We start from the raw sequence: 22,317 nt of genomic DNA, 5'->3' as shown, positions 1-22,317 counted from the left end.
GTGTAGATTTATTGTAGACAGTGAACCAAGTTCTCAAGAATTGTAGCAGAATCTTGATCAGCTGGGTATGTGGCCAAGAAATGGCATATGGCGTTTAATTTGGATATGTGCAAAGTAGTATATTTTGGGAAGTCAAACCAGGATAGTACTTTCACAATGAATGATGGGACCCAGGAGAATGTTGTATAACAGAGGTACCTAGGACAGTGAAGAAAAGCTTGGCTTCTTCATAATGATTGTAAAAGGCTTCATAGGGTTTTAGACTCAGCCATCTCCATCATGGAAACAAGCCTTCCCTCCATTGAGGACATGTTCAAATGGCAGTGCCTAAATAAAGCAACATCCATCATTAAGGATCCTCAGCATCCGGCACATGTCCTCTTCTTATTACTACTGTTAAAGAGGAGATGGAGGAGTGTGAAGATACACACAGTATTTTCAGAACACCTTCTTCTCCTCTGCCATCATATACTATACCAGAGTGGTCCATGAACACACAAATGCTACCTCACTGTTTCTCTTGCACCATTTATTTATTCTGTATTGCTTATTATAGTAATTTATTATAGCACGTGGCCAAGTGGTTAAGGCATTGGGTGGGCACATGGCCAAGTGGTTAAGGTATTAGACTAGCGACCTGAAGGTCGTGAGTTCAAGCCCCAGCTGAGGGAACGTGTTGTGTCCTTGAGCAAGGCACTTAATCGCACATTGCTCTGCGACGACACTAGTGCCAAGCTGTATGGGTCCTAATACCCTTCCCTTGGACAACATTGGTGTCATGGAGTGGGGAGACTTGCAGCATAGGCAACTGCTGGTCTTCCATACAACCTTGGCCAGACCTGCGCCCTGGAGAGTGAAGACTTTCCAGGCGCAGATCCATGGTCTTGCATGACTAACAGATGCCTTTATTTATTTATTATAGTAATTTGTTACACCTGCAGTACTGCCACAAAACAACAAATTTTATAACTAATGATACTGATTCTGGCACACAGGCCTTCCGTCAGGACATTGAGAATAAAAGTCACGATATTATTTTGCAGATGTACATGATATTGGTGAGGCTGCTTTTGGAGTATTGTATTCAGATTTAATTGCTCTGCAATAGTTAAGATGCCATTAAGCTGGAAAGAGTGCAGAAAAGATTTAGGATGTTGGCAAGAGTCAGTAGACTGGGCTATAGGGGGAATTTAGAACTGCACAGAAACTGATCCTTCAGCCCACAATTTTGTGTCAAACTAACTGGAGGTTAAATGGCCAACTAAAGTAATTGCCTTCTGACTAAACAATACCCCTTCGTTCTCTGTATATTTGTGTGCTATCTAAGAAATTGGACAGATTAGGACCTTATTGCTTGGAGCATATTGCTGAAGGGTGTATAACATCAAGCAGGGCATAGAAGGGGTGAATGTACACAATCTTTTGTTCAAGGTTGTAGGACTGAGAACTGGAAGCCACAGATTTAAGGTGAGAGGGGAAAGATTTAACGGGAACCTGAGAGGTAACTTTTCTCCACTCAGAGGTTGGTAAGTACAGTATGTAGAACATGTTGCCAAAGAAAGTGATGGCAGGTACAATAATAACATAAAGACATCTGGATAGCTACATTGCCAGGAAAGACTGAGTCAAACGCAGGCAAATGGTTGAGGCTTGGATGGGCATCATGATCATCTTGGATAAGTTAAGTTAAAGAGCCTGTTTCTGTGCTGGATGACTGACATTAATAAAAGATGAATGGAAAATTGTAGGCAATCTTAGTCAAAACCTGGCTGAAGATGGCTAATGTAACACATTTGTTTTCTTTAGAAACAGATCTGAGTAATAGTAGATCTATACCATTGTAAATTGTCCTGAATGTGATGATGAGTAATAGAATCGAGTGGATTTAATGAGTTTAGTTACCTGCCTTTTGCCTGCATCCTTTTTTGAACAGTGGTGTGATTTTTGCCATCTTCCAATCTGCCGGGACCTGCCCAGAGTCCAGAGTATTTTGGTAAATTATCACCAATTTTTCTACTATAACTTTTGCGATTTCTTTCAGTACCCTGGGATGCATTCCATCGGGACCGGGGACTTGTCTATCTTCAGGCCCACAATTTTGCTCAGCACTATGGAGGGGTTTCGATAGGTACTTGCATGCAGCACATATTTAGGGGTTTGAATAGGTACACAGATGACGGACGTATGGATTGGTTTAGATAGGTACATGCATGAGGGACTATGAAGTGGTTTGGATAGGTACATGCATGAAGAATGTATTGGGGGTTTTGGATAGGTACATGCATCAGGCATGTATAGGTTTTTATATACACATGGATGAGACGGGTATGGAGTGGTTTGGATTAGCACATGGATGATTGAAGAATTGAAGGGTTTGGATAGTTACAGGGATGAGGAACCTATGGAGGAATTTATATAAGTACATGGACGTGGGGGATATGGATGGGTACATGACTGAGGGACGTATGGAGGGTTTTTTTGGATAGGTACATGGATGAGGGACATGGTGGTTGTATAGTTACATGGATGAGGGGTGTATGGAGGGGTTTGGATGGGTACAGGGATAATGAAAGTGTGGAGGGCTTGGATAGGTACATGAATGAAGGACGTATGGATAGGCACATGGATGAGGGACATATGGAGGGGTTTGAATAGGTACAGGATAAGGTGTGTATGGGGATGTTTGGATAGGTACATGAATGATGGTATGGAGCGATTTGGATATGTACATGGATGAGGGTCTGGAGGGGTTTGGATGGTTGCATGGATGATGGATGAATGGAGGGGTTTGGAAAGTTACATGAAGAATGTATGGAGGGGCTTAGACAGGTACATGGATGAGGAATGTGTGGAGAGTTTTCGATAGGATCATGGATGATGGACCTATGCAGGGGTTTGGATAGGTACTTAGATGAAGTGGGCATGGAGGGGTTTGGATATGTACTTGGATGTGGAGGGTATGGAGTGGTTTGCGTAGGCACATGGATGATGGATGTATGGAGGGTTTGGATAGTTACATGGATGAGGGGTGTATGAAGGGGTTGAACAGGTACATGGACGTGGAGGAGGAATGGAGGGGTTTGGACAGGTCTTTGGATGAGGGACATACATACAGAGGGGGTTGGATAGGTACATAGATGTGGGGTGTATGGAAGGGTTTGCATAGGTACTTAGATGAGGGTCATAGAAACATAGAAAACCTACAGCACAATTCAGGCCCTTCAGCCCACAAAGCTGTGCTGAACATTCCCTTACCCTAGAACTTACCTATGGCCCTCTAGTTTTCTAAACTCCATGTACCTATCCAGGAGTCTCTTAAAGTACCCTATCGTTTCCGCCTCCACTGCCGCCGCCTATTCCATGCACACACCACTCTCTGTATAAAAAGAAACTTACCCCTGACATCTCCTCTGTACCTACTTCGAAGCACTTTAAAACTTTGGGTAGATACATGGATGAGGGGTAGATGGAGAGGTACATGGATAATGGACGTATTGATGGGTTTTGGATAGGTACATGGATGTAGGGGATATGGAGGGGTTTGCATAGGTTCTTGGATGAGGGATGTATGGAAGGGTTTAGATAGATACATGGATGAGTGATGTATGGAGAGGTTTCAATAGGTACTTTGTTGACGGACATATGAAGGGTTTTCCATAGGTGCTTGCATAGGTGGGGGTATGGAGAAGTTTTGATAGGTACATGGATGATTAATGTATGAAGGCGATTGGATAGTTACATGAATGAGGAAATTCTTGGGGGTTTAAATAGGTTCATGGATGAGGGACGTACGGAGGGGTTTGGATAGGTACATGTGAGAGGGACACATGGAGAGATTTCAATAGGTACATTCATAAGGGACTATGGAGGAGTTTGGGTAGATACATGCATGAGGGACTATGGAGTGGTTTGATTAGGTAATGGATGAGGAACATATGGAGGGATTTGGATAGGTATATGCATGAGGCATATTTTAGAGGGGTTTTGATAGGGACATGGATGTTTAGAGGGGTTTGGATAGTTACATGCATGAGGAATATATGGAGGGGTTTGGATAGGTACATGGATGATGTATGTATGGAGGGGCTTCAATTGGGACTGATGAGGGTAGTATGGAGGGGTTTGGATAGGTACATGGGTAAGGGACATGTAGAGGTGTTTATATAGTTACATGAATAAAAAGGGTATGGAGGGGTTTGATTAGATACATGGATGATGGACATATAGAAAAGCTTGGATCGTACATGAATGGGGAGGGGTTTGGACAGGTACATGGATGATGGGGCTATGGCGGGGTTTGGATAGGAACATGGATGAGGGGGTATGGAAGAGTTTGGATCGGTCCATGAATGAGAATCATATGGAGGGGTTTGGATAGGTACTTAGATGAAGGACTATGAAGAGGTTTGGATAAGTACATGGATGAAGTGGGTATGGAGGGGTTGGATAGTGTCATGGATGAGGACATATGCAGGTGTTTGGGTAGATACATGGATGAGGGATTTATGGAGAGTTTTGGATATGTACATGGATGAAGGATGTATGGAGGCGTTTGGATAGGTACATGGATGTGGAATGTCTGGAGGCGTTTGAACAGGTACATGGATGAGGGATGTATGGAGAAGTTTGGATAGGTTCTTGGATGGGAGATAATAGATGGGTTTGGATAGGTAAGTGGATGAGGGACATATGGAGGGGTTTAGATAGGTTCATGGATCGGGATATGGAGGGGTTTTAGTAATAGCATAGATAATGGGGGTATGGAGAGGTTTGGAAAGGTAAATGGATGAGGGACGTGGTGGGGTTTGGATATGTGCTTGGATGAGAGACTATGGAGGGGTTTGGATTGATACATAGATGAGGTGGGTACAGAGTGGTTGGTTAGGGTCATGAATAAGGACATGTGCAGAGGTTTGATTTGGTACATCGACGAGAGACATAGAGGGGTTTGGATAGGTTCATGGAAGGGGGACTTATGAAGAGGTTTGGATTGGTACACAGATGAGAGGGGTATGGAGAACTTTGCTCTGAATGCAGTTGCATTGGACTAGACAGAAAATCACTCTGGCATGGACTGGATGGGCATAAGGATCTGTTTTTATGTTTGTAGTACTCTTGACTGTATAAATATCTGAGTTCCAGATTAAGTTGTAGGTGTAGCAAGCAGGCAGGGAAAGTGGAGTTGTGAGCAAACATCAGGGTAGCAGTGATCACACTGAGAGAGGCAACTTCCTGATTCCATTCATGCCCTTACATAACAAAACGAAATTCCTTGAATTTTTAAAATTCTGTGTGTTGGATCTAATCCAGATTATTGGCTAGCAATGCTATATTATAACTTTAAAGTATAACCTTCATATGATTTCCATTCATAGTCTTGTGCTGTACACTCTGGCTCCATCCTGCCCTTTTCTAAAGGGCCTGGTTGCAGTCTATCACCTTTCAGAGACATTTGATTTGTGGGAACTAGGTGCATCAGGTATTTTCATGTCTGTGCCTGTGGGACTCAAGTTACTGATCCTTTGTTGGAAATGATTGTAGAAGAACTACATTTCAAAGCATATCAAGAACGGAAGGAATTAAGGACAAAAAAGCTGCTTTAGTTTAATTCCCACACATTTCGAATGAGAAGACAATGCTATATTTAATGTAATTCTTTCTCCTGGTTGCTTTTCTCATATCCTGCTTTTTAAGTTTAGATCTTGTTTTCCAAATGTTAAACTGTGTTTGTGCAATTCAATTCCCAAAAGAAGCTGAAGATTTGCCAAGTGGCCCACTAAAGAAAGAGGAAACTGGGATCCATAGACCAGTTAGGCAGACATCAGTTGTTGGAAAAATACTGCAATCCTTTGTTATGGGGGTGGTAAGAGGCTATTTGGAAAACAAAATAAAGTTCGAGTGGAAAGAACATGGATTCTTATCAGATCTCATGGATCATTTTCGCTATTGTAACTAGCAAGATGGTTAAGGGTGAGGGGGTTGTGATGCATTTGCACTTTCAGAAGGCATTTGATAAGGTACCACACGATGACTAAACAAAATTGGCACACACAGTACTGGATTAAGGATTGGTTCATGGCCAATCCTAATCCAATGCTGAGGAATAATAAGGTAATTTTCAAGCTGTAAGCTTTTGACAAGTATGGCATTACAGGGCTTGGGCACCAGCTGTCACAATCTATATCATAAATGTGGCCACCCTTACTATGAAAGATAGAGGGATTGCCAGAAGAGCTCATCAAGGTGATTCATGGGATGGTGTGTTTTTTTGTTCCTGGTAAAATGCAAACAGCCTAGGCCCATAGCCTGCTGAGTTTTGGAGTACGTGAATAATTTGGAAAAAGTCAGTGTTAAGAAGGAGGTGGTGTTGATGTCATTGAGTGCATGGGTTGAGAGACCTATCCCATATTCATGAGTACGATGAGCAGATTTGGTATGTCACCAAGACACTAGCAAATTTTTGTAGAGTACTGTGGAAAGCATTCTGAATTATTGAATCACAGTTTGGTATGGAGGCTGCAATGTACAGGATTGGAAAAAGATGCAGAGGGGTGTTTTTACAGTTATAGGAAGGGTAGAAGGGAGATTAGAGATGATATTGGACCACTGGAAAATGATGCTGGTGAAGTAGTAATGGGGGACAAAGAAATGGCAGCTGAACTTACTGGGTACTTTGCTGTGAAAGACAATAGCAGTGTGCCAGAGGTCCGTGAGTGTCAGGGAGCAAGAATGAGTGCCATTGCTATTACAAAGGAAAAAGTCCTAGGCAAACTCAAAGGTCTGAAAGTGGATAAGTCACTTGGACCAGATGGACTACATCCCAGAGTCCTGCAAGAGGTTGTTGAAGAGATAACGTTTGCATCGGTCATGATCCTTCATGAATCACTTGATTCTGGCATAGTCCCAGAGCACTGGAAAATTGCAAATGTCACTCTACTCTTTAAGAAGGGAGGACGGCAAAAGAAAGGAAATTACAGGTCAGTTGGCCTAATCTCAATGGTTGGGGAAGTGTTAGAATCTATTATTAAGGATGAGGTTTCGAGGTACTTAGAGACTAATGATAAGGCAAAATCGGAATGCTTTCTGTGAAGGGAAATCTTGTCTGACAGATCTGTTAGAATTCTTCATGGAAGAACTTCCCTACAGGCTTGACAAGAAACTCAGAGACATTGGCCTTCACCCTGCCTTGTGCAGCTGGTTACTGGACTTACTGTCAGATCACCAGCAGGTGGTAAGCATGGGCTCCCTCACTTTTGCACCTCTGACCCTCAACACAGGTGCCCCTCAGGGCTGGGTCCTAAGCCCCCTCCTTTACTCTCTGTATATCCATGAACATGTCATCATCCACAGCTCCAATCTGCATATTAAATTTGCTGACAATAGAAACGTAGATACTATACTACAACAATACCACATTGATTGGCTTTATCTTAAATAATAATGAGGCAGCCTACAGAGAAGAAGTGGTGTCAAGAAAGCAACCTCTCCCTCAATGTCACAAAAACAAAGGAGCTGGTTGTGGACTACAGGAGGAATGAAGACAGGCTAATCCCTGTTAAGATCGATGGATCTGGGGTTGAGAGGGTGAACACCTGTAAGTTCCTCAGCAAACACATCACTGAGCATCTCATGTGGTTTGTACATACCGGCTGTATGGTGAAAAAAGCACAACAGCGCTTCTTTCAACTAAAGAAGTTTGGTCTGAGCCCCCAAATCCTAAAGACTTTCTACAGGGGCACAATTGAGACCATCCTGACTGGCTGCATCATTGCCTGGTATGGGAACCGTACTTCCCTCAATCGCAGGTCTCTGCAAAGAGTGGTGCAGACAGCCCAGCGCAACTACGGATGGGAACTTACCCCTATTCAGGACATTTACGGAGACAGGTGCATAAAAAGGGCCTGAAAGATCATTGGGGAACCCAAGTCACCCCAACCACAAACTGTTCCAGCTGCTGCCATCTGGGAAGCAGATATGTAACATACAAGCCAGGACCAAAAGGCTTCAGGATAGCTTCTTCAAGCCATCAGACTGATTAATTCATGCTGATACAATTGTATTTCTATGTTATATTAACTGTCCTGTTGTACATACCATTTACTACAAATTACTATAAATTGTACAATTAGATGGAAGTGTAACGTAAAGATTTTTACTCCTTGTGTGTGAAGGATGTAAGAAATAAAGTCAATTCAACTCAATTCAAGTAACAAGGAGGGTGGACAAAGGAGAGGTAGTGGATGTCATTTACTTGGATTTTCAGAAGGCGTTTGATAAGATGCCACACATGAGGCTGCTTAAGATAAAATCCGATGGTATTACAGGAAAGATACTGGCATGGATTGAGGAATGGCTGATAGGCAGGAGTCAACAAGTAGGAATAAAAGGGGCCTTTTCTGGTTGGCTGCCAGAGACTGGTGGTGTTCCTCAGGAGTCAGTATTGAGACTGCTTCTTCTCACAATTTTTGACAGTGATTTAGATAATGAAATTGATGGCTTTGTGGCAAAGTTTGTGGATAATATGAAGATAGGTGGATGGGTGGGTAGTGCTGAGGAAGCAATGCGATTACAGCAGGACTTCAGCAAATTGGAAGAATGGCCAAAAAAGTGGCAGATGAAATACAGTGTTGGGAAATATACGATAATACATTTTGGTAAAAGGAACAATAGTGCGGACTATTATCTAAATGGGAAGGATATTCAAACATCAGAGGTGCAGAAGGACTTAGAAGTCCTTGTGCAAGACTCCCAGAACGTTAGTGTACAGATTGAGTCTGTGGTAAAGAAGGCATATGCAATGTTGGCTTTTATTTCAAGGGGAATAGAATACAAAAGCAAAGAGATAATGCTGAGCCTTTATACGATGCTAGTCAGGGCGTACTTACAGTATTGTCAACAGTTTTGGGCCCCATATCTCAGAAAAAATGTGTTGTCATTGGAGAGAGTCCAGAGGAGGTTCACGAGGATGATTCCAGGAATGAACAGGTTAACATATGAGGAGTGTTTGGGAGCTTCGGGCCTGTACTCATTGGAATTTAGAAGAATGTGGAAGGATCTCATTGAAACCTACCGAATATTGAAAGGCAAACAAGAAAATCTACAGATCCTGGAAATCTGAGCAACACACACAAAATGCTGGAGGGACTCAGCAGGCCAGGTAGCATCGAGGAAAAGAGTACAGTCAATGTTTCAGGCATGATGGAAAGCACAGCGCCTAGAACATGGTGGGCTTTCATCCCAATGTTCAAAGGACTAGATAGGGTGGATATGGAAAGGATATTTCCTCTGGTGAGGGTATCCAGAACTAGAGGGCACTGCCTCAAAATTGAGGGGCAACACTTTAGAACAGAGTTAAGGAGGATTTTTTTTAGCCAGGGAGTAGTAAATCTGTGGAATGCTCTGCCACAGACTGCAGTGGAGGCCAAGACCATGTGTATATTTATGACGGAAGTTGATTGTTTCCTGATTGGTCACCCTATCAAAGAATATGGCTAGAAGGCAGTTTATGGGGTTGAGTGGGATCCGGGATCAGCCATGATGGAATTGCGCAGAGACTCGATGGGCTGAAAAGCCTAGTTCTGCCCCTACAGTGGCGTGCAAAAGTTTGGGCACCCTTGGTCAAAATTTCTGTTACTGTGAATAGTTAGTGAGTGGAAGATGAACTGATCTCCAAAAGCCATGAAGTTAAAGATGAAACATTCTTTTCAACACTTCAAGCAAGATTAGTGTATTATTTTTGTTTTGTACAATTTTAAAGTGAAAAAAAGGACAGGAGCATTATACAAAAGTTTGGGCACCCCAAGAGATTTGAGCTCTCAGATAACTTTTACCAAGGTCTCAAACCTTAATTAGCTTGTTAGGGCTATGGCTTGTTCACAATCATCATTAGGAAAGGCCAGGTTATGCAAATTTCAAAGCTTTATAAATACCCTGACTCCTCAGACCTTGTCCCAACAACCAGCAGCCATGGGCTCCTCTAAGCAGCTGCCTAACACTCTGAAAATTAAAATAAATGATGCCCACAAAGCAGGACGAGGCTATAAGAAGATAGCAAAACGTTTTCAGGTAGCTGTTTCCTCAGTTCGTAATGTAATTAAGAAATGGCAATTAACAGGAACGGTGGAGGTCCTAAACACACCTCAAAATCCACAATGGACTACCTCAAGAGGCGCAAGCTGAAGGTTTTGCCATGGCCCTCACAGTACCCCATCATCGAAAATCTGTGGATAGACCTCAAGAGGGCAGTGCATGCAAGATGGCCCAAGAATCTCACAGAACTGGAAACCTTCTGCAAGGAAGAATGGGTGAAAATCCCCCAACAAGAATTGAAAGACTGTTAGCTGGCTACAGGAAGCGTTTACAAGCTGTTATACTTGCCAAAGGGGCTGTTACTAAGTCCTGACCATGCAGGGTGCCCAAACTTTTGCTTTGGGCCCTTTTTTGTTATTTTGAAACTATAAAAGGTGGAAATAAAAAAGTAATCTTGCTTAAAATATTAAAAGAAATGTGTCATCTTTAACTTTATACCTTTTGGAAATCAGGTCATCTTTTACTTGCTTAGCTATTCACAGCAACAGAAATTTTGACCAGGGGTGCCCAAACTTTTGCATGCCACTATCTTATGGTAAACTCTGTCAGTACTTGCCTCCCCATGTTAGAGGATATCCTCAATTGGCGACGCCTCAAGAAGGCATCATCTATTATTAAGGACAGTCACCATCCAAGATATGCCCTCTTCTCATCGTTACCATCAAGGAAGAGGTACAGGAGCCTGAAGACACAGAGACACACACACACACACACACACACACACAGTTTTAGTAACAGCTTCTTCCCCTCCTCCATCAGATTTTTGAAAGGACCATGAACACTATCTCACTTCTTACTCTCTTTTTGCACTCATCATCATTATGTGCCCTGTCATATGACGTAGGTGATCATGGTGACCTTGGTGTGGTGATGGTGAACTTGGCAAACATTTTTGCAGAAATGGTTTGTCATTGCCACCTTCTGGGCAGTGTCTTTATAAGACGGTTGGCTGCAGCCATTATCAATGCTCTTTGGAGATTGTCTCTTTGGCTTCAGTGCTCACATACCCAGGACTTGTGATATGCACCAGCTGTTCATACAGCCATCCACCGGCTGCTCCCATGGCTTCATGTGATCCTGATTGGGGCCAAGGGTCACCTGCAGGCTAGCGGAGGAAAGGAGCACCTTACCCGTCCTTTGGAATCTGCAACTAGTTTTTGCACTACTTATTTATATTTTTATATTTCTTATTGCAACTTGTAATATTTATGTATTGCACTCCTGCTGCTGCAAAATAATTGATTTCATAACATGTGAGTGGAAATAAACCTGATTCTGAAGATGTTAATATGTAAAGCGAAGGAGAATATTACTGGGACTGTAACCTGTTTGTCAGCTAATTATTCACAGTTGAGGTACCAGAAGACCAGAGGATAGCTTGATTTAAGGAGGGCAGAACCTAAGTCAGGTAACCATAAATTCTAAAGGATATAGATGTATGTTTTGAAGGAAGGGGCTGATCTGGGATTGTTAGCATGTTCTTGTGCAAACAGTGCCTTTTCAGTTTGATTGAGTTTGTTTAAGAAGATAACTGATAAGATTGAGGAAGGCTGGACAATGATTTAATAGAAACGTGAGCATTTTTTTTACACAAACTGGTATCTACGTATGTGGAATCAGCTGCCAGCGGCAGGTACAATAACAAAAGACAGTTGGGCGGGTACATGGATAAGAAAAATTTAGAAGGTTATAGTTCAAACCCTGGTAAATGCAACTAGCTTGGATGGGGAATATTGATCAGTATGGACCAGTTGGGTTGAAGGGCCTGTTTCCATACTGAATGACTCTGGGATATTACTTGGATTGGAGGACTTTAGATATGGAAAGAGATACTGGATTTGTTTTCCCTGGAGTAAAGGAGGCTGAATGCTCATCTGACAGAGGTATATAAAATTCAAAGAAGCATGTAGGGTACATTGTGAGACTCTTTTTCTCATGGTCAAGAGGACACAGCCTTAGAGTGAGAGGAATGAGTTTTAAAGGAGATTTAAAGCCTAAATTTCTTCCACAGGCAATAGCTAATATGTGCAATATATAGAACTGTACAGGACAGTATGGGCCCTTTGGTCCACAATGTTGTGCTAACCTATTCCATGATCGTTCTAACCCTTTTCTTCCAGATAGCCCATAGCCCTCCATTTTCCTTAATCCATATGCTTATATGAGAGTTTCTGATGTCCCAAATGTATCGGCCTCTATTACCATACCTGGCCGTGCATTCCAGGTACTAAACAGTTTCTGTGCAAAAAAAAACTACCTGTGACATCACCCCTAAACTTTCCTTCACTCATCATAAATGTGTGTCCTCTGGTATTGGCCATTGCTGCCCTGGGAAAAAGGTACTAGCTATCTATGCTATTCATGCCTCTTATAATGTTGTACTTCTCTATCAATTTACTGCTCATTCTCCGTCATTCCAAAGAGAAAAGCCCCAGCTTGCTTAATCTTTCCCAATATGGAACTTGCTGCCAGAGGAGGTGGTAGAATCAGTTACAAACACTAGGTTTAGGAAACATTTAGACAGGCATAAGGCATAGAAGATTATGAAATCAAGGTGGGTGCATATGAATTTAGTGTAAATGGGCAAGAAGGTTGGCATAGATGAGATGTGCCATCAGACCCGCCTCTGTACTGTGTAACTCAAGGACACTAATAAATGATCTTACTGATACATGTTGAATTGATGTTTCTGCTGGAAGACCAAGGACAGGGGGGTCACCATCTCAGGATCAGGGACCATGCACTCATGATACAGATGAGGAAAAATTCCTTCACTCTTAACCTAGTGAGTTTTTGAACAGCTCTGCCCAAGATTAACGAGCCTTAGTCACTGAATATAATTCCGATTTTAAAAAAAATTCTTGGTTCTTGAGTAAATTGGTGAGATGGCATCATTGCTGGCAAATAAAGCAAAAGAAGGCTTCTTCCACTGAGGTTGAGTGAGACTAAGGATGAGATTATGGAGTACTTGGTTACACAGAACAAGATAGGACAAAGTCAGCACTGGTTTCATAGAAACATAGAAAACCTACAGCACAGTACAGGCCCTTCGGCCTACAAAGTTGTGCCAAACATGTCCTTACCTTAGAAATTACTAGGTTACCCATAGCCCTCTATTTTTCTAAGTTCCATGTACCTATCCAAAAGTCTTTTAAAAGACCCTATTGTTTCCGCCTCCACCACCACTACTGCCATCTCTTTCCACACGCTTACCACACTTCGTGTAAAAAAAAAACTTACCCCTGACATCTCCTCTAGAGACTACTAGACAGGTATATGGAAGAATTTAAGGTGGGGGGTTATATGGGAGGCAGGATTTGAGGGTCGGCACAACATTGTGGGCCGAAGGGCCTGTAATGTGCTGTACTATTCTATGTTCTATATTCTCTGTACCTGCTCCAAAGCACCTTAAGACTATGCCCTGTCATGCTAGCCATTTCGACCCTGGGAAAAAGCCTCTGACTATCCACACAATCAATGCCCTCTCATTATCTTGTACACCTCTATCAGGTCACCTCCCATCCTACGTCGCTCCAAGGAGAAAAGGCTGAGTTCACTCAACCTATTCTCATAAGGCATGCTCCCCAATCTAGGCAGCATCCTTGTAAATCTCCTCTGCACCCTTTCTATGGTTTCCATGTCCTTCCTGTAGTGAGGCGACCAGAATTGAGCACAGTACTCCAAGTGGGGTCTGACCAGGGTCCTATATAGCTGCAACATTACCTCTCAGCTCCTAAGTTCAATTCCACGATTGATGAAGGCCAATACACCGTATGCCTTCTTAACTGCAGAGTCAACCTGCGCAGCTACTTTGAGCGTCCTATGGACTTGGACTCCAAGATCCCTCTGATCCTCCACACTGCCAAGAGTCTTACCATTAATTCTATATTCTGCCATTATATTTGACCTACCTAAATGAACCTCTTCACACTTACCTGGGTTGAACTCCATCTGCCACTTCTCAGCCCAGTTTTGCATCCTATCAATATCCTGCTGTAACCTCTGACAGCCCTCCACACTATCCACAACACCCCTAACCTTTGTGTCATCAGCAAACTTACTAACCCATCCCTCCACTTCCTCATCCAGGTCATTTAGATAGATAGATATACTTTATTGATCCGGAGGGAAATTGGGTTTCGTTACAGCCTCACCAACCAAGAATAGAGCGTAAATATAGCAATACAAAAACCATAAACAATCAAACAACAAAATGCAAACTATGCCAGATGGAAAATAAGTCCAGGATCAGTCTATTGGCTCAGGGTGTCTGACCCTCCACGGGAGGAGCTGCAAGTTCGATGGCCACGGGCAGGAACGACCTCCCATGCTGCCCAGTGTTGTATCTCGGTGGAATATGGCCAAAGTCCAGCAGTAAAAAGTTCAATATCCGGTCTACAAACACATTCCTCGATCGTAATATGATCCGGATTGCACCATCTGTTGTTAACCAGAACAGTAAGCACCCAACTCCTTTACGCTTACCACTCTCCGTGCACTTCTGGTCAGCTGGAACAGTCTGGAAGCCGCCCATGGAGAAGTTTTGATCGGGTATGTCCTAGTGCAGCCCCGTTCCCATGAAACACATAACACTGCACTCCCGAAATGTTCTTTGACGCCTGGCTAGCGCCGTGAACTCGTCCATTGTATTACCCACCGAACTCCTCTTCTCCATAAGTCTCTGTTGTCTCGACCTGGTCCTCTTTCCTCACCTTTGTGATCCCCCTCTGCACCCTCTGTGTGTTTTCCTCCAGATTTCAGCAGGGGTGTCTGCCGCTCTGCTCGCTAAACCGGCTAACATTAGCGCAAGCGGCTGGTCCCTGGAATGAACAATGCGACCTTGCTTCCATCCTGCGTGCCAGGATAACTATTTCCAGCGCTAAAAACCCAAATAAAACTCTCTCTGCCAGCATTTTAGAGAGGGTGCAGCTTCAACGTGTTACCGTGAAAAAAAAATAACATAGGTTAAAAAGTAAGAAGAAGAAAGTAAGAATACTGATCGGAACGGCTGTACCAGGCTGCATGCACGACCGGCGCGTGCGCACTTATAAAAATATAAATGCGCATTTATAAAAATCACAAAGAGTAGGGGTCCCAGAACAGATCCCTGAGGCACACCACTGGTCACTGACCTCCATGCAGAATATGACCTGTCTACAACCTTAATGGAAATCTTGCCTGACGAACCTGATGTAATCCTATGTGGAGATTACAAGTAGGTTAGATAAAAGGGATGTAGTGGATGTTGTATATTTGGATTTTCAGAAGACCTTTGACAAGCTGCTACTCATGAGGCTGCTTACCAAGTTAAGAGCCCATGGCAATAGAGGAGAGTTACTGGTATGGTTAGAGCATTGGCTGATTGGTAGGAGGCAGCAAGTGGAAATAAAAGCACAGACATACACTCACACTCACTCAGAAGCACAGACACACACTCACACTCACTCAGAAGCACTGGCACACACTCACACTCACTCTGAAGCACTGGCACACACTCACACTCACTCAGAAGCATGAACACATACACTTGTTCAGGAGCACTCACACTCACTCAGAAGCACAGACACACACTCACACACACACACGCGTTACTGGTTGGGTGCCCATAATGAGTACTATTACGCAGGGGTCAGTGTTGGGACCGCTCTTTCTATGCTGTATATCAATGATTTATATGATGAAGTGGATGGCTTTGTTGCTAAGATTGCAGATGATACGAAGATTGGTGTCGGGACAGGTAGTGTTGAGGAAATAGGTAGGCTGCAGAAGGACTTAGATAGATTTGGAGAATGGGCAAGAAAGTGGCAAATGAAATACAATGTTGGAAAATTGGTCAAAAATTGTCATGTGCTTTGGTAGTAGAAATCAATGTGCAGACTGTTTTCTAAACGGGAAGAAAATCCAAAAATGTGAGATGAAAAGGGACTTGGGAGTCCTTGTGCAGATCACCCTAAAGGTTAACTTGCAGGTAGAGTCAATGGTGAGGAAGGCAAGTGCAATGTTAGCATTCATTTTAAGAGGTCCAGAATACAGGAGCAGAGATGTGATGCCGAGACTTTATAAGGTATTGGTAAAGCCTCACCTTGAGTATTGTGAACAGCTTTGGGCTCTTCATCTGAGAATAGATGTGCTGGCATTGGACAGAGTTCACAGGAAGTTCACAAGGATGATTCCAAGAATGAAAGGGTTATCATACAAGGAACGTTTGATAGCTCTGGGTCTGTACTCGCTGGAATTTAGAAGGACAAGGGGGAATCTCATTGAAACTTTTCAAATGTTGAAAGACCTAGACAGTAGATGTGGAGGATAAGGGTGCACACCTTCAGGATAGAGGGATGTCCATTTAAAACAGAGATGCGGAGAAATTAGATTAACCAGACGGGGTTGAATTTGTGGAATTTATTACCACAGGCAGCTGTGGAGACCAGGTTGTTGGGTGCATTAAGACAGAGCTTAATAGGTTCTTAATTGGATGGGGCATCAAAGGTTACAGGGAGAAGGCTGGGGAGTTTAGCTGAGGAAGGGAGAAAAGGATCAGCCACAATTGGATGGGCCAAATGGCCTAATTCTGCTCCTATGTCTTCTGGTCTTATGGACTAGAACTGGAGTTCATTGGTTAAGAATTGAAGGTGAGATATTTAAGGGTAACCTGAGGGGGAACTTCATTCAAGCTACCAACACAAGTTGTGGATACAGGTCCAATTGTAACATTTAGGACTAGTTTGGATAAGGTTTAATGTCAGAGAAATGTATACAATATACATCCTGAAATTCTTTTTCTTCGCAAACATCCACGAAAACAGAGGAGTGCCCCAAAGAATTAATGATAGTTAAACATTAGATCCCCAAAGCCCTCCCTCAGCTCCCCCTCCCACACACAAACAGCAGCAAGGCAACAACCCCCCTCCCCCACCAGCAATAAAGCATTGGCGCCCCCCCCACGACCGAGCACTCAAGCGTATAGCAAAGCACCAATAAAGACACAGACTTGCAATACTCCAAAGGCAACTTCTTCACCCAGTAATTCGACATACCACAGGCTCTCTCTCTCTCTCCCCCCCCCCCCCCCCGCCAAATAAGGGAAAGAGAAGTCTCCCCGTTCACAGCGAGAGGGGACCACATAACAAACAACTCACCGATTTATGATGTTAGAAGTCTGTTGTGTTGCTTTTTCCGAGCTCTGTGTCCAGAGAGTCGGCCCCAGGGCTCAGGTCTCTGGACACATAGCCCATGGCAGCTAACCCACTGCTCCCAATGTTCTGGTTTCTCCTGCGACGCCTCAGTCAGGCGCACCAGCCTTGAATCAGCCTGTCTCCAGAGCCACGGAAATCCGGCACCCTGAGGACTTGCTAGTCTTCCAGGCTGCGCCCTTGAGACATCAAAAAGCAGCCAATCATGAGGCCCTCATACCGGGTCTCATTCCTGCAAAGAACCGAAGTCCAAGTGTAACTCCAGGTCAGGGTCTTCAAAAGAACCTTGAAAAGGAAAAAAAGAGAGATCAAAGATAGAAATCGAGCTGTTTCCGAAGATGCAAGCAAAGGAATCTCCATTTAGCACCATCTTGACTTTGCTCTGCCCTCTGAGTTATAAGTGGATAAGTGGTTGGATGGTAGAGGAATGGAGAGCTATGTTCCAAGTGCGGTCTATGCACTAGGCAGAATAACAATTTGGCATGGATTAGATAGGCAGAAAAGACTGTATCTGTGCTGTCATGCTCTGTGACTATCATTTATGATCATTATGAATGTAGTGGAAGGGCCAAGAGGAAGGATTTTTTTCCTTCTCATAGCCTCACAGTATCAGCGTGTGAAACACTGCTCCTATGATTTTAAAACAATTTAAGAATAGTAATTTAGTATGTTTTAAAATTACATCTAAAGCTAGAAAGCGATTGCAAGTAAATGACTATGAATCTTTTTTTCCTTTGCAGGCCTTTGACAGAGGGTCTAGTCCAAGGGGAGTTATTAATTCTGCAGGCTACAAGGTATTGAAGTCAATGGATCAGTACTTGGAGCTGGTTAGCAACAGTATGCCAGGTAAAAAAAATGTCAAGGGCATTTCTTCTATTGGTGATAAGAAAAGAATGGAACAGGAAGCAAATTCAAATAGAGGTCAAGATAATAGAATATAAGACTATGAGACATAGGAGCAGAATTAGGTCATTTGGCCCATCAAGTCTGCTTTGCTATTTAATCATGGTTGATCCTGAAGTATTACAGGATGTGTATTATATATATTTCTCTGACATTAAATGTACCTATTGAAACCTATTGATTCTTTTATCTCCTCCTCAGCCCCAGTCCCCGATCTTCTCCCCGTAACCTTTGATGGCATGTCCAATCAAGAACCTATCATGCTCTGCCATAAATACACCCAACGACCTGGCCTCCAAGCTGCCTGTGGTAATAAATTCCACAAATTCACCACTCTCTGGCTAAAGAAATTTCTCCGCATCTCTGTTTTAAATGGATGCCTCTCTATCCTGAAGTTGTGCCCTCATATCCTATACTCACCCACCATTGGGAAACATCTTTTGCGCATAGAACATAAAAATCTACAGCACATTACAGGCCCTTCAGCCCACAATGTTGTGCCAACCATACAACCTACTCTAGAAACTGCCTAAAATTACCCTGCCGCATAGCCCTCTTTTTCTCAGCTCCATGTACCTATCTAAGAGTCTCTTAAATGACCCTATTGTATCTGCCTCCACCACCATCGCCGGCAGTGCATTCCATGCACCCACCACTCTGTGTGAGAAATGACATCCCCTCTGTACCTACTACCAAGCACTATAAAACTATGCCCCCTCGTGTTAGCGATTTTAGCCCTCAAAAAAAGCCTCTGACTATCCACCTGATCAATACCTCTCATCATCTTATACACCTCTGTCAAGTCACCTCTCATCCTCCATTGCTCCAAGGAGAAAAGGCCAAGTTCACTCAACCTATTCTCATAAGGCACACTCTCCAATCCAGGCAACATCCTTGTAAATCTCCTCTGCATCCTTTCTATAGTATTCACATCCTTCCTGTAGTGAGGTGACCAGAACTGAACACAGTACTCCAAGTGGGGTCTGGACCAAGTTCTTATATAACTGTAACATTACCTCATGGCTCTTGAACTCAATCCCACGGTTGATAAATGCCAATGCACCATATGTGTTCTTAACAACACTGTTAACCTGCGCAGCAGCTTTTAATGTCCTATAGACACTGACCCCAATATCTACTCTGTCTAGGCCTTTCAACATTACAAAGGTTTCACTGAGATCCCTCCTCATCCTTCTAAATTCCAGCGAGTACAGACCCAGAGCTATCAAACGTTCCTCGTATGATAACCCTTTCAGTCCCTGAATCATCCTTGTGAAACTCCTCAAACTCTGTCGGATGCCAGCACATCTTTTCTTTGATGAGGAGCCCAAAACTGTTTACAGTACTCAAGGTGAGGCCTCACCAGTGCCTTATAAAGCCTCAGCATCACAACCCTGCTCTTGTATTTTAGACCTCTTGAAATGAATGTTAACATTGCATTTGCCTTCCTTACCACCAACTCTACCTGTATGTTAACCTTTGATGTGTTCTGCACAATGACTCCCAAGTCCCTTTGCATCTCAGATTTTTGGATTTTCTCCCCGTTTAGAAAATAGTCTGCACATTTATTTCTACTACCAAAGTGCATGACCATGCATTTTCTAACATTGTATTTCATTTGCCACTCTCTTGCCCATTAATCTAAGTCCTTTTCCTTGTCCCCTGTTATTATTTCCCCAGCCTCATTTTCTAGCAGTCCAGTATCCACTCTGATCTCTCTTTTGTTTTTATATACTTGAAATAGTTTTTACTATGCACTTTGATATTGTTTGCTAGCTTGCTTTCATATTTCATCTTTTCCTTCCTAATGGTTCTTTTAGGTTTGCCTTCTGTAGGGTTTTAAAAGCTTCCCAATCCTCTGTCTTCCCACTAATTTTTGTTTTGTTGTATGCCCTCTCTCTTGTTTTTACATTAGCTTTGTCTTCCCTTGTCAACCACTGTTGTACTATTTTGCCATTTGAGTATTTCTTAAAAATAGAAACATAGAAAACCCTACAGCACAATACAGGCCCTTCGGCCCACAAAGTTGTGCCGAACATGTACCTACCTTAGAAATTGCTAGGCTTACCTATAGCCTTCTATTTTTCTAAACTCCATGTACCTATCCAAAAGTCTTTTAAAAGACCCTCTCGTATCCGCCTCCACTACCATTGCCGGCAGCCCATTCCACACACCACTCTCTGCGAAAAAAAAAAACTTACCCCAGACATCTCCTCTGTACCTACTCCCCAGCACCTTAAACCTGTGTCCTCTTGTGGCAACTATTTCAGCCCTGGGAAAAAGCCTCTGACTATCCACATGATCAATGCCTCTCATCATCTTATACACCTCTATCAGGTCACCTCTCATCCTCTGTTGCTCCAAGGAGAAAAGGCCGAGTTCACTCAACCTGTTTTCATAAGGCGTGCTCCCCAATCCAGGCAACATCCTTGTAAATCTCCCCTGCACCCTTTCTGTGGTTTCCACATCCTTTCTGTAGCGAGGCGACCAGAACAGCACAGTACTCCAAGTGGGGTCTGACCAGGGTCCTATATAGCTGCAACATTACCTCTCGGCTCCTAAATTCAATTCCACGATTAATGAAGGCCAATACACCATATGCCTTCTTAACCACAGAGTCAACCTGCGCAGCTGCTTTGAGCGTCCTGTGGACTCAGACCCCAAGATCTTCATTTTTAGAATTCATCTATCCTGCACCTTCCTCATTTTTCCCAGAAACTCAAGCCAGCATCTCATTCCAATTTACACTTTGGCCAACTCCTCTCTCGTACCACTGTAATTTCCTTTACTCCAGTGAAATACTGCTATGTCAGACTTTACTTTTTCCCTATCAAATTTCAAGTTGAACTGAGTCATATTGTGATTACTGCCTCCTAAGGTTCTTTTACTTTAAATTCCCTAATCACCTCTAGTTCACACCCAATCCAATATGCTGATCCCCTAGTTGGCTCAACTGACAAACTGCTCTAAAAAGCTATCTCATGAGCATTAAACAAACTTCCTCTCTTGAGATCCATTTCCAACTTGATTTCCCCAATCAACCTGCATGTTAAAATTTCCCATGACTATCATAACATTGCCTTTTTGTCATGCCTTTTCTATTTCCTGTTGTAATGTGTAGTCCATATCCTGGCTACTGTTGGAAGGCCTGTATATAACTGCCATCAGGGTCCTCTTACCCTTCTAGTTTCTTAACTCAACCCACAAGGATTCAACTTCTTCTGATCCTATGTCACATTTTTCTTTTTTTTATGATTTAAATATTTATTGAAATTCTTTTATAAATTTTTCCCAAAACCCTTGAGTCAGTGTTGAAGTTATGTAAATCATAGCTTACAAGACATAAAATTATCCATAAAATAAAAAAAACAAACATGTCGACCATGTAACCTACACTAGAAACTGCATAGCCCTCTATTTTTCTAAGCTCCATGTACCTATCCAAAAGTCTCTTAAAAGACCCTATAGTATCCGCCTCTACCACTGTCACTGGCAGTGCATTCAACACACCCACCATTCTCTGTGTAAAGTAAACTTACCTCTGACATCCCCCTTTTTTCTACTTCCAAGCACCTTAAAACTATGCCCTTTATGTTAGTCATTTCAGCCCTGGGAAAAATGACTCTGGCTATTTGATGTCATTCTTTACCAGCAGAGCCACACCACCTCCCTCTGTCTCCTATTCAAATTGTAACCTTGGACATTTAACTCTCAACTGCAACCATCCTTCAGCCAAGATTCAGTGATTGCCACATCATACCTGACAATCTGTAATAGTGCATCAAGATTATCTACCTTCGTTCTTATATGCCATGCTTTGAGCTATAATACTTTGAGTACTGTACTTGCTACCTTTTTTTATTCTGCATCCCTATGCACTAGTAATCACCCTGCTGGCTGCAATTATGTCCTGTCATCTGCCTGCCATTCCTGACAGTCTGACTGCATGGTATCTTTGCTTTTTTATCATCCGTCTTATCCTGTCCCTTCAATCCGGTTCCCACCCCCCTGCCAACTTAGTTTAAACCATCCCCAACAGTTCTAACAAACCTGCCTGCGAGAATATTGGTTCCCCTCGGATTCAAGTGCAACCCGTCACTTTTGAACAGGTCATACCTCCCCCAGAAGAGATCCC

General features: G+C 43.0%; 1 protein-coding gene across 1 annotated transcript in view; it reads left to right on the top strand.

The window, feature by feature from the left end:
• The window catches only part of LOC140186083 (protein Niban 2-like), a 330,169-nt gene that overhangs the window by 183,510 nt on the left and 124,342 nt on the right, over window positions 1-22,317 (top strand). The window contains exon 4 of the mRNA XM_072239948.1: window positions 18,020-18,125. Coding sequence (XP_072096049.1) covers window positions 18,020-18,125 — 106 coding nt within the window. The remainder of the gene's footprint in view (window positions 1-18,019; window positions 18,126-22,317) is intronic.

This window comes from Mobula birostris, chromosome 22, assembly GCF_030028105.1.
Source record: "Mobula birostris isolate sMobBir1 chromosome 22, sMobBir1.hap1, whole genome shotgun sequence".
Taxonomy (NCBI): Eukaryota; Metazoa; Chordata; class Chondrichthyes; order Myliobatiformes; family Myliobatidae; genus Mobula; species Mobula birostris.
The sequence above is the reverse complement of the archived record's forward strand: the minus strand, read 5'-3'. Positions and strand labels throughout refer to the sequence as shown.